Genomic DNA, 17,380 nt, shown 5'->3' with positions numbered 1-17,380 from the left:
GTCCTACTCAACTCTGCCATGAAAACAGCCAGAGCCAACAGAGAAATGAATACATGCGGCTAAGCCTTTATTCTTGGACACTGAGATCTGAATTTCATATAATTTTCACATGTCACAACATATCCTTCTTTTGATTTATTCAACCATTTAAAAATATAAAAACTATGCTTAGCTCACAGGCTGCACAAAAAGCCGGCAGCCGGCTAGATTTGGTGGGCCAACGTTTGCCAGAATGGCCACTGAAAGAATTTAACAGGCCTCTGAACCCTGGCAAGGATTTAGTCAATGTGGGTTCCTCTTGAGAAAGAAGAAAGCGGCCCCATGACGTCTGGAACTGGTTGGACCCCGAGAGACCGTGTTGTTCTCTTGCTGGACCTAAATGATTTTACACGTCACCAACATCAGACAGAGCTGCTCTGCGAGAGACTGAAAAATTGAGACATGGTAAGGACACATCATAATCTTGTCTTAGCCCAAAGCCACTTGCCACCCACAAATTGCCAAACGTCCCCCTCTCTTGCCAGTTGAATGGCTGCTACCTCTTTACTCGTAGAATTGCCCCTGATTTCTGACATCATTCGACCTAGAGCAAGTTTTCTCAGTCCCCCACAAATGCCTCAGCCACAGCCCAAAGCCCGTGAGAAGTCCTTTCTAACATCTGATTGAGGTCATCATGGCCACCAGTGGCTCGTGTCCTCTCTCTGGGCAAATAATAATAAACCCCACCTGTGTAACCCCAGGTGTGTGTTTGGGAGGAAGGGTCCGGACACCAGCCACAGCTCTTTCCCTGTCTCAGCAGGTGGTTTGGGGAGGAAGTCCTGTCCCCTCTCCATCCTGGGCTGCTCCTTCCCTGTTGGTACCTAGAGGGAGCGGGAGCCATGGTCACCCTCTGGTCCGCTGACCACCTGCAGAGGTCGGAGGGTTAAATGCAGATCAGCTCCCCCTGGTGATAAGACCCTACACGTTGGTGTAGCTTAAGTTTCCTTCAAGCCCCAGCTGAGGAGGGATTTGTTTATGACCTGTCTCCCAGATGGACTCCCACCTCCACGGGGGTTGTATCAATCATTCCCGGAGCCTTGAACAACCTCCACTGGGGGGAGTCTTGTTCACTCAGAACACCGTCCGGCACATGGTAGGTGTTCAATCAATATGTGGAATTAATGAATCAATGAATGAACAGATCGGTTATGCCACTGTTCTAAAACTCAGCTTCCTTGTACATAAAATGGGGGAAGGGGGCACCTGCACGGCTCAGTTTCCTCCTCTGTAAAATGGGCACGATGACAAGGCCACCCCTACAGGGCTGTAGTAGGAAGATCTAACGAGAACACACGTGGGGCGCTGGAGAAGCCACCACCCCTGGCCCCTCGGTCCCTCGGGCAGTGCAGGGAACCGGGCTGGGTGAAGAGACTGAAGGGAAACATCAGGACCTGCTCTCCAAGATGGAGGGCCCTCCCCCACCTCCTGCTGGGTCTTGTCCAGCGAGCCCTACCCTGCCCCAGGCTCCCTCTTGCTCTGGCGTGGTGCTTACAAGCCCGGATTCTAGATTCAGATGGAGCTCAGCAACTGACCATGTTGCCTTGGGCAAATCCTTTTGCCTCCCAGAGCCTCAGTGTCCTCATCTGTAAAATGGGGATCACCTACATCCTAGCACCATTATGAAGATTAAATGAAATGACGGGTGTGAAAAATAGAGCGCTGCATCTGGCATACGGTGGGTCTTCGGGACTGAGAGCTCACATTGTCATCATTGTTGCTCTGGCTGTCCCTTATGGACTCAGAGCCCCCAGGAGCCTCCCCACTAACAGTCCCCACTCTCCCCACACCTGTCTTCATGTCCTCCCATCAGGACGGAGCACAGAGACTGCATGCAAGGGAACATCTCTCTTTTGCACTAGAATTAGCCTTGTTTTTAGGTCTTAGGGCTGATCATTGATCAATCCCTGCTCTCTGATCCCACCGCTTGCAAAAGTAGGTGTCTGCCCCAACTTCCCAGGCCCTCCTACCTCCTGACACTCTGCAGCATTCGGGAGAAGACCCTGGACTTCACCTTGCACCCAACACTGAGTGTGACCATAGCCAAGTCCCTTTCCCTTCCTGGGTCTCAGATTTTTCATCTTTATAATGAGGGAAATGGCTTCAAACTTTTTATTTTTTCTTTTCTTTCTTTCTTTCTTTCTTTTTTTTTTTTTTTTTTGGCCTCTAGACTCTTTGAAAAAGACTCTTAGGTACAACACAGAATCCCAGAGGTTAAAAGTTGGGCTCTGAAGTCAGCCAGCCTAGATTCAACATACCAGAGCCGCGGTTTTGAAACTGTGACCCTGGAGTGACCTTGGAGGCTACTTTATCCTCTTTTTTTTTTTTTTTTTCTTTTCTAATTTCTTCCTCAGTTTCCAATCTTCTGAGTGAGTGAGATCAATGCTGGCTCCTCCTGCGGACGTAAGGCCCTGTGACGAGGCCCACGTGAAGGACGTGCTCAGCAAACATCTGTGATTACCGCACGGAAGCCCAGTGGATAAAAACGGGGCAAGTGCGGAAGCTGGGGTAGAGGTGGGAGAAGGCGCAGATTCTTCATGGCTTGTCACCGCTCCAGGGGGACAGTGACAGGGTTCTCTGGAAGCCCGAAGACTCGGGGGAAACAGTCTGAAAACGACCAAAGCCAACTCTGGCCTGTGGGCTCAATCTGGCCCACGGCCACCCGACTGAGAATGGTTTTTACGGTTTTAAATGGCTGGAGAAGGTCAGTAGAGGCAGAATACTTCATGGTATAAAAATCCCATGCAATTTTAATTCCAGCACCCACAAATTACATCTCATAGGCACCCAGCCGTGCCCACTTACTTACATCTCCTCGTGCATGCTTTCTCTCTGCAAGGGCGCAGTTTGAGCAGTGGTGATGGTGTGGCCAGCAAAGTCTAAAATATTTCCCGTCTGGTCATTTACAGGAACAGTTTTCTGACCCCGGCTTTAGAACATCTCTTCCCCCCCACCCCCCCAAAAAAGAACATCTCTTCCCTCCCACGTGGAAGACTTTGGCCTTGCGTAGGTCCTGGCTCTGCTGCTTTACCCCAACGATGTAAATGATTCTGGTCATATCACTTTCCCTCGCTGAATCTCACCTGTAAAGTACTTATCATTTCTAGCTTTCAGGACTGATATGAAAATAAAATCAGCAAGATCCCTGACTGCATGGTAGGCAAATACGCGTACCCCAATATGCGAGATTAACTTAGTACGTGGATCGATATTTAGATTTTTTAACATATATGCTAATTTTAACACATATTCAAAAAAGCAGAACTAGCATTCAAAGCCCGTGGTTTCCTGAAGCATGTTTGTTGTGTTATTTGGGATACATGATCCAGAGCTCCTGGGGCAGACTTGCCAGCTATCCCTCAACATGTGGCTTCCCAGGTAGCATCTCACATCCTGTTCACGTTCCAGGCAGCAGGAGTAGAGGGCAGGAAGGGCGGGACCCAGAAGCGGCACACACCACTCCTACTCATATACCACTGACCACACCTCGTCACAGAACCACATCTAATTGCAAGGGAAGCAGGGAAATTCAGCTTTTCCTCTCCAAAGCCATGTGCCCACGTGGGGGTTCTGTTACTAAAAGGACAAAGAAAGACTCAATATTGGGGATAAACTAGAGATTTCTGTCCACATAGGAACCAACTGAAAGCTTCCTTTTAAAATACATTTATGTAAATAGGGGTGCCTGGGTGGCTCAGTCAGTTAAGTGTCCTACTCTTGGTTTTGGCTCAGGTGGTGATCCTCAGGGTCATGAGATCGAGTCCCACTTGGGCTCCGTGTTGAACGTAGAGCCTTGGCACTCTGCCTCCCTGTCTCTCTGTCCGTCCTCCTGTTTGCCTGTGTGCACACTCGCTCTTTCTCAAACATACGTATGTAAATACATTTATATAAATAAAAAGAAAGACATTTTAAAGCAGACAGAATGTGGCGCCCTCTGCTCTGCCACCACGAGGGAAAGTTGGGGAATCACAGAGATGCCAGTGAAAAGTCCTGATGTCTTCTTGCCTCTGAATCGATCCTGGAAATGCCTTTCTCTGCCTTCTTGATGTTTGAGGAAAACAAACCTTACTTTTCAAGCACCTGCAGACAGACCCTCCTTCTTTTGTCTACATTCCCATGGACGCAGCCAGTTCCATGGGTAAGAGAGCATGCTGCAAAGTTGGGCTCAGCCATTCGACTGCTGTGTGACTTGGGGAAGTCACTTCCCCTCTCTGAACCCTTGCTTAGTCATCCAAGAACGCTAGTTGTATTTTGTTTGGTTTAGAACAGTTTCCGAGGTTCAGGAGAAGCAAATCCTTCAGCTGATCCCACATTCTCGCTGTACTTGTACGAGGCCCCTCTTTTGTTTTCTTTCTTTCTTTAGTCCCTTTGGTTCCCATTCCCACTCCCATCCTTCGCAGAGCAACCACATTGATGCGTTTAATCTGCAGATGTTCGTTTGCTTACATTCTTGCAAAATGGTCACTTGCGTGAATTTTGAGTTCACATCATGGTATTGTCTTCTAGATCTCACTCTGGATTTTTTCCCCAATCATGACTATGTTTTGTGAGACCCATTTCTAGAACTATGTTCCTCTAATTCTTTGCTCCTAAAGCAGCACGGTGCTCAACAGTGCACACTTGACCTTCCCCTTGACTGGTGGTGGTTCTCATGCAGCTACTTACCACACCACAGAGAATGCACGTGAACACTGTCACACCCGTCCCCTTGTGGACCTCTGTCAGAGTGCCTTTGGCATTTGTATCCAGGAGCCAAACTGCCGAGTTACAGTGGATGTGCACTTTTTTTTTTTTTTTAGGGTATGCGTACATTTAATTTGATTAAATATTTGCAGATTTCCCTTAAGAAAGGCTGACCCAGTACATCGCTCTCTGGTAGAACACAAGGGTTCCCGTGGCCCCATGCCTGCCGACATATGGCATTGTCCAGTTTTCTTATCTTTGCCAAGCTCACTGAATTTACTGAAGTAAATTTGCCTTTCTCTGGTATTAGTGACATTGAACATCTCTTCAAATGCTCTAAAACCCAGTGAAAGTATAATATCTACTTCATAAGGCTGTTCCAAGATGTCAAAGAGATAATGCAGGCAAAGTGTTGAACTCATCACTCAGTACATAGTCAAAACTCAATAAATGCAAATCTTTTAAAAACCAAGGTATCAAGATTTGACTTAGCTAATTCTCAGTTATTATTATTTAAGCACTTGGCACATGGGAGATGCTGATGTGTATTCCCTTCACCTCCTCTGAATCCTTTGGACGTCCTGCTCCCACTGCTCCACATTGGTGGGGCTGCCCCAGTCCCTTCGCACAGCCTCACCTGCGTTCTCGTCACTCTGCCAGTTGAGGTCCTTCTCAGCCTCATTCTGGCTGAAGAGACTTTTCAGGATGGCGCTGGCAATGGGCAGCATCATGGCGGTGGAAGCCGTGTTGCTCAGCCACATGGACAAGAAGGAGGTGGTCACCATCATCCCCAGAATGAGCCTGGGAACAGAGGGAGTTAGAGGCACATCCAGAATGGGGACCCAGAAGGTCCTCTGGTCCCACTTTGCCACCCCTGGGGAATCCAGCCCACTGGTTTCACAGATGGAAAGTTAAGGCCCAGAGAGGATAAGCCAGTGACCGAGCGGGGACCAGATTCACTCACCAGTCTGATTTCAGGTCTAAGGAAACGGATTCCACACATTTAAGTGAACTGGCCACAGGTACCCAAGGTAAAATAGTCCAAAGATACCCCAACCCTGAAATTTCTCTCCCTTTCCCCCCACCCCAAGTTCTTAATGGCAACAAATGGCAAAGAAAAAAAAAAGATTTAAAGAACAGTGAAACCCTATTTTTAAAGGCCACTTAATCCTCTTAGAGTGAAAGTTCCAATCATCAGGGAGCCTGAGGCCCTGCGGGAATGGCCCCAGCCTCCCTATCTCTCCAGGGCCATCTTGCCACCCACTCCCAACCACCTGGGCTATGAAATAGCAAACTAGAATGATAACGACCAGGATTTCTCACACTTTACAGGTCCAAGCTATTACAGCTTCATTTTACAGGCAGAAAGAGAGATGTTAAGTCATTTCCCCGAGCAGGAAAGGTAGGGTCTGGCCCCAGCAGTCTGAGTCACCTTACGAAGAGGCCCTCTCTGGAACTACTGGACACTAGTCCCTGGGGGCTAGGCCTGGGATAAGCATTTCACCTGCTCCCCAGGTGACTCTTATGAACTTTTGAGAAATGCCCAAGAGGCTGGCACTGTGTGTGGCACACAGAAGGGGCTCACAACATATCCAGGGAAAGAATGAGTAAACGGAAGGCGGGACACGATGAACTTGTGGGCCTGGGGGACAGGACCAGGAAGAGTGAGTTTGGGCTCCAAGAGAGGCATCCCCTCTGCCTCCTCACCTTTGGGCTGGACCCATGACCTGGCCTTACCTGGCTGGCTGGACCCCAACGAGCATGAGGACCTTGAGGGCGATCCTTCGGTGCAGGTTCCACTCCTCAATGGCACTGGCCATGATCAGCCCACTGAGGAAGAGGAAGTTGGTGTCCAGGAAGTACTGGGGGCAGACCTTGTTGGAGGGCAGGATGCCCAAGAAGGGGAAGAGGATGATGGGCAGCAGGGCCGTCACCGAGAGGGGCAGGGCCTCCGTGCACCAGTACACCGCCATGAGCAGGATGACAAACAGGCAGCGGCCTTCCTGCGGGGGGAGATAGGGGAGACGCAGCTCAGAAGGGTCAGTGGAGCCCTGGGTGACAGTAGGAGAAGAGATCCTGGGGCAGCGCTCCTCAAGGCATGTTCCACGAGGAAGCTGGGGAAAGGGTGAGTGCCCAAAGTTTTGACATTGAGCAGATGACATTCACCTGTCTGACCCTCATTTTGCTCGACTCTGCAATGGCGAAGCGACATTGTCCATTTTATAGGACTGTTTGAGGACTACATGACATGTGCCCTTGGTTTAGAAATAGACCCTGCGATGAGCATGAGATGAAAAATAGTTTACTTGATAGAGGACTGCAGAAAGTTCTGGAAGGGCAACAGAGAAGCGAAACAAAAGGAAACCAATACAGACAGTGTATTCATGAGATTATCCTTGTGGGCAGTTGGGGCTCAATCCTGATGGGGGACTCTAGAATTGATCTCCTGAGAAAAAAGGAACCTGGCTTTTTTCCTGCCACCTCCTGGCCATTACTGGTTGAAGGCTGCTCCTGGGAGCATTAAACCCCCTGAACTTCTGGCCTGCCCCAAGTACAGTGAGCAAACACCCTGGGGCAGAGCATCTGAGGTCCAGCAGGAGGCTACTGGCAGGTGCAGGATGGTGAGTGCAATGGAGACATGGGGAGACCACCAGCAGCGGCTGCCACATCCGTGCGCAGCACTTAACACAATGCCCAACACAGAGCGCACGCTGTGTAGACAGGAATGATAAAAAGTGGTATGTATGGGGCTATTAAGTACTGGGAACTGTGTAATCCTCACAAAATCCCAGAGGAGTGAATGTCCCCATTTTATGGAGTAGTCAGCTGAGATACAAGGAGGTCACTAGCAAGACAACAACTGTGCAGAACAAGTCAACCTGCCTCCAGGGCCATCGCTCTTCATCAAACCCCCCCAGCTGTCACCAGCGGAATACCAGAACCTATGATACGTTGACAATGCAATGTTAAAGATCGAGAACAGAACAGCTCAGTGGTTGCCAGGGCTCGGGCAGGAGGTGCGTGTGTTGGGGAAGAGGAGCTGCAAAGGAGTTCAAGGGAACGTTTTGGGGTGATGGAAATGTTCTAGAAACAAGAGTGCAGCAATGATGATGCCTTCATTTCTGATACATCAGTGTTTCATTGGGTCCATCATCAATAACGTCTTATTATTATTCACATGGTCATTGTTAGAATAAAATACTTACTGTCCTGACCTTGTTTTCTTATGTTCTCTCAAGGCCATGACCTTGCATGTTCCAGGAGACACAGACCGTTCCTTGAATTTGACTTTAGTAGGTTTGGTTGACTTTATTCAGTGTGCACAGGACATTGAACTGAATTCCATCCTAACAAGCACCATCCTAATACAACACACCCTCAGCTACACAGTCAGGCATCAGCTACATGCAGACACTAGGACGAGTTAATCCATTTAACAGAAGGGCAAGGGCAGGATCCGGGGGACTGATGGCTTTGGCAACAATCTAAGCAGAGATTACCAGTGACTAGGGTTCGAGGGAGTGGTGGAGGTAGTGAGAGGTGGTCTAATTCGGGGTCTATTTCCAAGGGAGAGCCTGGCGGCTTTGCCAAGGATCTGTTGGGATGTGTAAGGCAGAGAGAGAAACCAGGAGGAATTCCAAGTGTTGGCCTCAGCAGGGGGAAGAAGGAGGTTGCCATTTACTGAGCTGGGGCGACTGTGGGATATACCCACACCGATCTGTGTAGCTTGAAAACACATCCTGTTTTCTCAACAACCTGGCTGGGAGTTGAGACCAGGAAAATGAGTAAGACATAGTCACTGCCCTTTAGCCAGCAAATCTGACCATGCCAATAATAGAACAGTCCTCTGCGGCTAGTTCTTCCCAAACTCAAGTGACCCTCGCAGACTCTGCATACCAAGTCTCCCGCGAGCAGAGTATGTTGGTGAATGTTTAACAACTGGAAAGCTCTGTGTGTGTGTATGTGTAGAAATTCTTTTTTTTTTTAAGATTTTATTTATTTGTTAGAGGGAGAGCACAAGCAGGAGGAGGGGTAGAAGGAGAAGCAGGCTCCCCGCTGAGCAGGGAGCTCGATGTGGAACTTGATCCCAGGACCCAGGGATCCTGACTTGCACCAAAGGCAAAGATAAGCTTAACCTGTTAACTGACTGAGCCACCCAGACATCCCTGTGTGTAGAAATTCTTGATTACTATTTTGTTTAGCTAAGAAATCACTCATGTCCATTGACGAATGAATTTAGTTTTACTATGAATATCAGTTTATATTTTTTAGTTACATTAATGATTAAGACAAGAGTGAAACAAGGACAGTATGTCAGAAATTCACTTGTTCACCAATGATGTGATCGACTTCTTTACTGAATCAAATGATAGTTTTCAAATATTGGAAGAACACGCCCTCATTTTGGGGGGCTATTCACAATGTAACTGCTGTAGACATAACACGTTTTATGTTTAATCTGCACTGCTAACATTTTCTATCACTTTCTTGAATTTAAACAAGCAAGGGGTTCCTGGGTGGCTCAGTCGGTTAAGTGTCCAACTCTTGATTTTGACTGAGGTCATGATCTCAGGGTTGCAAGATGGAGCCCCACATTGGGATCGCACTGGACGTGGAGCCTGCTTAAGACTGTCTTTCTCCCTCTGCCCCTTCCTCAACACTTTCTCTCCAGAAAAAAATCTAGACAAGCAACCAAACAATAAACTAAGCCCTGATTTGCAGTGTTTGCCAACTTCTAGGTGTAAATACCTCCACGTGGTTGATTTCAAGCTATCAAGTGGCATCACTGAACACAGAGTTGGCACGAGATGGGCAGTACACACCCCTGCACAACATTTCCTCCATACATACTGATGTAAATAGAGCGGATACAGATAATCTCAAGATCCTAGATAATCATAAAATAATAAGCAACTGGTGAGCTTTGAGTATCTGTTACCTTTGTTTTAATATATTGAATCACATGTTTGTATAATTTCATTTTAAATATCTCTGTTTACAACTGGCTAGTAAAATTTATGAAGACTTGGCAATCAGATCTCAAGAGCTAGGATACACACTCCAGTACCCTGTTGCAAGCGTCCAGACAGGACCCCCAAAGAATCTGGGTCACATTCTGTTGTAAACTTGACATTTCTCAACCCATGCTTGTGTATCATGTTCCATAATGCAACTTTCTTTTAAAAATATGCAATTATTGGGGCGCCTGAGTGGCTCAGTGGGTTGAAGCCTCTGCCTTCAGCTCGGGTCATGATCCCAGGATCCTGGGATCAAGCCCCGCGTCGGGCTCTCTGCTCCGCGGGGAGCCTGCTTCCTCCTCTCTCTCTGCCTTCCTCTCTGCCTACTTGTGGTCTTGTCTGTCAAATAAATAAATAAAATCTTTTATATATATATATATATATATATATATATATACATACAATTACTTTCTGCCAAATCTTGCTGCTGGTTCAGGAAAATATGTCACATCTATCTTGTTTTCTGTATACTACCTGCCAGACCAACAGTTATCCTGGTTTAGAAGATAGAGGTCTGTCTTAACTTAGACTGCTATCACCAAAAACCATGGGCTTAGCGGTTGAAACAACAGACGTTTACTTCCCATAATCCTGGAAGCTGGGAAATTGAAGACCAAGGTGCCGGCAGATTTGAGTTCTGGTGACAGCTCTCTTCCCAGCTTACAAATCCCATCTTCTCACTGTGTCCTCCTCACCTGGTCCTTACTCAGTGTATACATGGGGAAAGCTCGCTTTCTCCAAAGGCTATACTCCCATCATGGGGTCCCACCCTCATAAACTGATCTAATCTTACAGTTTCAAAAGGACAGTAAAGGGGTTGTACGAACAACTTGATACCAATAAATTTGATGACTTAGAGGAAACAGAAAAACTCCTCAGAAAACATAACTTATTCAACTATCAGAAAAAGAAAGAAAAGCTGAATATTTTAGTATCTATTAAAGAAACAGAATCAGGGCGCCTGGATGGCTCTGTTGGTTAAGCAACTGCCTTCGGCTCAGGTCCATGTTCCTGGAGTCCTGGGATCGAGTCCCACATCGGGCTCCCAGCTCCGTGGGCAGTCTGCTTCTCCCTCTGACCTTCTTCCCTTTCATGCTCTCTCTCACTGTCTCTCTCTCTCAAATAAATAAATAAAATCTTAAAAAAAAAAAAGAAATAGAATCAATCATCAAAAACCATTCTGCAAAAAAAGAACCTCTAAGGCCTGCTAACTTCAATGGTAATTCTACCAAACATTTAAGGAATAAATAATACATATTCTACTCAAGCTCTTCCAGGGAATGGAGAAAGAGGGAATACTTCCCAATTCATTCATGAGGTCAGGGTAACCCTGCGACTGGCTTATCCTGACCAGGGCATCAAAAGGAATAATAACGGTTGAGCATTGCTGGGACATGCAAAGTCATCTGGAAAACCAGTTTCCTTGTCTCTCCTGCCTCACATCCCTATGCAAAAGAAATACAGGCACAATGATAACCAAAACCACCAGTTTCTCGTGTATTAACTCATCCAGTGACAGGTACTATCACTACTTCATCTAAGTTATAGGGGAAGGATGTCCCCCATTAAATACACGTTAGAGCAACAGCAGGAGAGAAAAATAAACATGACCTTTCAAAAACTAGCTTTATGAGCTATAATTTACATACAATCAATTGCATCCATTGGTAAGTACACAGTTTGAGGTTTGACAAATGTACACACCCACATCACATCCCAATCAAGAATGAGAATGTCACCCCAGAAAGCTCCCTTTTGCCCCTTCCAGGTCAATTCTCAGGCCCCTTCTAAAACATTGCTGTGATTTCCATCAGTAGAGATCGGTTTTTCCTGTCCTTGAACTTAAATGGAATCATACAGGATGTACTTTTGTACTTTTTGTTCGGGACAATGCCTGCGAGATTCATGCACGTGGTTGTGTTAATCTACAGTTCGTTCTTTGTTTGTGCTGAGTAGTATTCCCTCCTGTGACTGTACCACCGTTTGTCTGTGCCTCCTCCTGCTGATGGACATTTGAATTGTTTCCAGTTTGGAGAGATTATGACTAAAGCTCCTGTGAACATCCAAATGCCTCTGCTTTGGAGGTGACGCCCTATAAGTCCTTTTGTGCCTTGTATGACACATTATATAATGGGGGTGGGGGAAGGATGTTACTGATAAATTCTGGCTGTAAGGAGTTGCCTTTCAAAGGCTCTGAGTCCCAGGCCTGTTTTCTTGCTTTCCCTCTTCCTCTACTTCCCTCCCCTGTTCTCTCTCTGTTTCACTCTCTCTTCCCTCTACTCACTCCCACTCTCTCTCTCTTCCCTCCCTTGGTGTTCTTGCCAAGATGTCAACATCAGTCCTTTGAGGAGAAAAACCTCCAGGATGGCCCATGTCAGCTGGGGAGTTGACCCGAGGCAAATGGCAGGAATTGGGAAGTTGATCCTTGGCTGGCAGGGGGGCTTTGCCAGTAAGTGGGTCAAGAGTGTGTTTCATTACCTCGCTGGTTAGTTAGGGATGGGAGCCGGGCCAAGGTGACCCCAAATAGCTTCCCTGCCCCAGCTGGGCTTCCTGTGGGCAAATGGATCCAGAACTGCCAGTTGGATGCCAGACATCTGGTGGGGAATTAATAAGTATTACTGCCCCTCACCCCCCCACTTCTGCCAGGCCTTGAGAACAGAACTGACCCCCAGAGAGCCAAAGTCTCTTGGGAGGCTCGGAGGCAAGGAACATGCACACTAAGTGGTGGGCTCTCAGAGATCAAGTAGGCTGAGGCAGTTGCCACCTCCAGGCCTTTGCATCTGCTGTCCCCTCTGCCTGCCCCCTCGACCCTGATCTCGGTCCAGCTGGCTCCTGCTTGCTGTTTGGCCCTCATCTCAAAGGTCGCCTCTTTGGGGAGTGACCTGACCATGTGATCTGACCATGCGATCAATTGTGGTCTGATTTCCATTGTCTGGCCTTGTTTTTGTCAAGCAGTTCTCAATAGCTCAAGTATTTCTTGTTTGTTGCTTTATTATTTCCTTCCCCCCACCAGACCATAAGCTCCATACAAACACGACCCTTGTCTTTATTTGTTCACCTCTGTCTCCAGGGCCTCAGTGGATATTTGTTGAATGAATAAATACATGATGTAAATCAGGCAGCACAAACTCAAGTACAGGAGACCATTTAATGAGTGAAACGGGCTGGCTGAAGAAAAATATCACATCGCTTTCTCCCATCTGATTGGCACTTTGGGCAGTGCCATTATTTTAGTAGCAGGGAAATGCCCAGGCTTGATAATAAATCACAGTTGGGACTTGGGCCTCCGAGTCAGGAATGCAATAGGGAGGAGTGGGGAGTGCGGCGAACAAGGTGAGGGTATTGGGCCCTCTAAGAACAGCAACTCCTGCTCGGCTTCTAGCTGTTGCCATGAGAACATGAGCCCCACCATGCCTGATCTCCAGATTTTTCAAAAGCAGCTTGACACTGTGCTTTTATTGGAACATCTCACAGTTTTGAAAGATTTGCTCATTAAGAAGAAAGTGTTGGCAAAAAACCCACATCGTCAAACACTACCAAACCCATGGTCATTGGGTTATGATCTTTAGTCTAAATGGGTTTAATCGGTGTAAAAGTCCAGAAAAGTGCTCACACATACACAATTCTGAATCTAATTCAGGTTGTTCACAGATTACTAGGGATTGTGGGATATTCTATTTAAATCTCTGCTCCATTTTTAAGTTCTCATTTTATAGGTATAGAAACTGAGGTCTGCAGAGGGGCAGTGATGTCTTGAAGATGGCACAGAGCATGAGAGCTGATCTCCCTGCACTCAGGCCTGGTTACCATTTGAATGGTGGGCCAGGGGGTGGGGTGGGGGGCGACCCACGATTTGACCCCAGCCCCCAGCACATCCGCCTCACCTCTGCCTCCCAGGTGAACTCAGACCAGCCACCTGGCCCGGTGGAGGAGGGTCGGTCTGCCTGTCAGCAAATGGAGACTTCCCTTGATCCCTCAAGGGCAGATTAGGGTAGAAGCATGGAGTCACATGATCCCAGGGCCCGTTCCTTTGAATTTTAACTTCTGGAGTTTAGAGGTCGGGGCAGGTGTCTGGTCCTGCCGAGACTCGTTTTCTAGGTCATCTCAGAGTCAGCAATTTGCCTCTTTGCCCCTTGGTTCTGTCTCAAGGCTCCGCTTCAGGAGATGGGATCTTGCTGAGGGGACCCAAGGTAGATGGAATCACGGCTTCCGGTGAAATTTCTCGCAGCTGTCCAGGCCCTCGCCTCTGCCATTGGAAGCTGGTACCATTCGGCTGAAACCTCCAGGAGTGGATGAGCCTAAAGGAGGCTGCTGCCCAAGGAGACAGGTGTCGGAAGCTCTTGCTGGTCCTATCAAGGTTGACACAGAGGCCAGATTTGGGATGAACTTGATATGGAGGGGGTTGAGCGATGCTGAAATGGAAAGGAAAAAAGTGCCAAGGGAATCTCCAGGACGGGGCTGTCTGCATACAGAGCTCCCAGTCACACACAGCCATATACGTGCAAATTCATTAAAATTGAATGAAATTTGGAATTCCAGGTTCTCGGTCAAGACAGCCACATTGCCAGTGCTCAGTAGCTCCTTGAGACTAGTGTCTACCCTCTCTGGATAGAGCAGATGGAACACTTTATCATCACAGAATGTTCTGGTGGACGGAGCTGCTCATTTGGCTTAAGGGCCCAGAAGTCAGGGTGTGGTGGCTCTGTTTTGGAATCTGAAGGCAGGCCACTGAGTGAACCCTCTGAGCATGAGATCCGTTCACTTGCAAACTGAGAAGAAGAGAATGAGGGGCGCCCGGGTGGCTCAGTTGTTAAGCCTCTGCCTTCCGCTCAGGTCATGATCCCAGGGTCCTGGGATCGAGCCCCGCATTGGGCTCCCTGCTAGGCGGGAAGCCTGCTTCTCCTTCTCCCACTCCCCATGCTTGTGCTCCCTCTCCCACTGTGTCTCTCTCTCTGTCAAATAAATAACTAAAATCTCTTAAAATAAAAAAAAAAAAGGAAAAGAACACAGTGACCCTGGGATGTTACCTCACTGACGACCCCCTTAGAACAAGTGTGCTCAAGAGCACTTGGAACATGCACTTGACAGGCAGGCTGTTGCAGGAATGAGATTATGAATACACATCTACTTCTTCATTATTATGCCCTACTTTCCAAATTTCAACCACAAATACAATATTTTTTCCTTAACGAAGACATTCTCTGAATATACAAGCAATCCATCTGTACAACTCTAGGGTTGCACTTTCCTTCTCTAAGGATTACTAGATAGTTCATGGTCATAGAGCAGACATTTGAGGCCAGCCTGCTTTCTTCCTCCTCATGGCTCACCTGAAGTTTTTGCCTCCATATCCGTAAGATTTTTTGTTTAACTCTCCAGTCTATTAACACCACCATGGAATATATATATATATATATATATATATATATATATATATATATATATATATCCCAGTGTTGACAGGTCTCTGTAAGTTTTTTTCTGGGAGACAGAAAATCTGCATATGTTCTGCTTTAGTTTCAAAGAAGTCTTCTGCTATTAAAGATTCGAATGGAGGGGCGCCTGGGTGGCTCAGTGGATTAAAGCCTCTGCTTTCAGCTCAGGTCATGATCCCAGGGTCCTGGGATCAAGCCCCACATCGGGCTCTCTGCTCAGCGGCGAGCCTGCTTCCCCCATCTCACTCTGCCTGCCTCTCTCCCTACCTGTGATCTCTCTGTGTCAAATAAATAAATAAAATCTTAAAAAAAAAAAAGATTCGAATGGAGACAGTCCCCAACTTTTAATGGTTTGACTTAATGATTTTTCTCCATGAGAATAGTGCAAAAGCAACACAGCAGAAACCGTGCTTCAAATTTTGAATTTTGATCTTTTCCCAGGCCAGAGATATTCGGTGTGATGCCCTCTCATGCCCTCTCTCGATACTGGGCAGCAGCCTCGGACACAACTCGCGGTCAGCCCCACAACCACACGTGCACACGCAACCATCGTGCCCCGTGCAACCATTCTGCTTTCCACCGCAACACTGCACTAGAGGACTCTGCCCCACTGCAGGCTAATGTGAGCGTCCCGAGCACTGTTTAAGGCCGGTGAGGCTGAGCTGTGACATTCGGTAGGTTAGGTGCCGTAAATGCATTGGTGACTCACGATATTTCCAACTCACCATGGGTTTCTTGGGAAGTAACCCTGTTGGAAATTGAAGAAGAGCTGTACTGTTTTCTGTTCTATTTGTTCTGTTCCTTTATTTCATCTTGAGCGACACCAATTATACAGAAGTTGGATCTCCTTTGCCATCCATGTTGATCATTTCCCCCTCATCCTTTCTTACTTTCTTTCCCATCTCATTTTGCTCTATCTCTGTCAGCCTGTACAGCACATCCTAGAGCATGTCCATGATTATGTTTTTATTTTATATTTTATGGTTTTTTTTCTGATTATCTTTTTGATCTTTCTCCATCTTGCTGCTTCTAATGTGGCTTCTCTAATAGAGCAGCTTTGTCTCTTCCACCTGCTTCCAGAACACTGTTTTTTGTTTTTGTTTTTGTTTTTTCACGTCCTTCTGCTTTCCACGGTCTCTTCTTTGGCCCTTTTATTTCACATCTTGAGATTTATTTTAGGAAGGCCGTCATTTCTTGAATTTTTTTCATATTTCACAGAGAAATGTCTGTCCAATAGTTTCTCCTAGTTGATACCACAGATCTTCCAGTATTTATTCTTTGTCTACTTTGTAGTTGATGTTCTCTGACTTATTTCTCATACTGCCTTTTCACAGGTCCCATGCGGGCTCCTCATCACAGAACGGGGGCCACCCTTCTCAGGCGAGTTCTTTGTGAAAGGCCAGTGCAGGGAGAGGGACGGGAGGGGAAGCTGAGGCAGCAGAGGGGTCTAAGCATCAGCACCGCTCATTTTCCCAGAACCCTGTCTCACCAGCACTGCCCTGAACTATGTCTCCACTCTAACCGATGGGCTCAATATGGAGACTAAGTGTGAAGACCCAAGAATGTCACGGTGCTTTGGTGTCTCTTTGAGCTTTGCGTCTCTTTGGCTGAGAGACCGAGAACCATTCCAGCCATACAGTGGGTCACTATCCCTCCTTGCCCTTCTGCCTGCCACCTGAACACTTGCTTTGGGCCAAGGAGCTTCGAGCCTCCTCATCCAGCTCACCCGAACTCAGTACTGTCACATGTGTCTCGAGGACTCGCACGCCTCGGGCTTGGCCAGCATTCCAAAGGGCTCAGAGAGTAGAAAAATCCTTTGGGAGAGTCTGTCCCCTGCCCAGGAACAGCAGAGGCTTGTGTCACTCCTGGTCTCGTGCCATGTGGTCCAAACCCCACCACCAGCATCCGTGCCATCTGCACACCCCCGGGGAGGTGTTGTGGTCTGGCATCTTTCCTCAGGATGGCGCGTGCCTCTCCCATTGCTGCTCTCTGTCGCTGTTTTCAGACTACTTCAGAAAGGTGAATGGAATAGAAAAGTCTGGATCTCAACTTAAACCATGAGTGCCCTCCACCTAGGGATTTTGTCATTGGAAAGGACTATCTTGCCTTTTGTTTGCCTGTCTTTGCACACACAGGAGCAGTAGCGTGGGTGCTGGAACAAGGCAGCCCTGAATTAGAAATGCAACCTTCCACACTCAGGCTGTGTGA

The 17,380-nt window shown here is 47.4% G+C and overlaps 1 protein-coding gene across 1 annotated transcript in view; it reads right to left on the bottom strand.

Annotated features, from left to right (window-relative positions):
• SLC13A3 (solute carrier family 13 member 3) overlaps nt 1-17,380 on the bottom strand; it is a 69,370-nt gene that overhangs the window by 36,118 nt on the left and 15,872 nt on the right. The window contains exons 2-3 of the mRNA XM_080812970.1: nt 6,457-6,722; nt 5,357-5,520 (exon numbers count right to left, since the gene is read on the bottom strand). Coding sequence (XP_080669096.1) covers nt 5,357-5,520; nt 6,457-6,722 — 430 coding nt within the window. The remainder of the gene's footprint in view (nt 1-5,356; nt 5,521-6,456; nt 6,723-17,380) is intronic.

This window comes from Martes martes (genome assembly GCF_963455335.1).
Source record: "Martes martes genome assembly, chromosome: 9".
NCBI lineage: Eukaryota > Metazoa > Chordata > Mammalia > Carnivora > Mustelidae > Martes > Martes martes.
The sequence above is the reverse complement of the archived record's forward strand: the minus strand, read 5'-3'. Positions and strand labels throughout refer to the sequence as shown.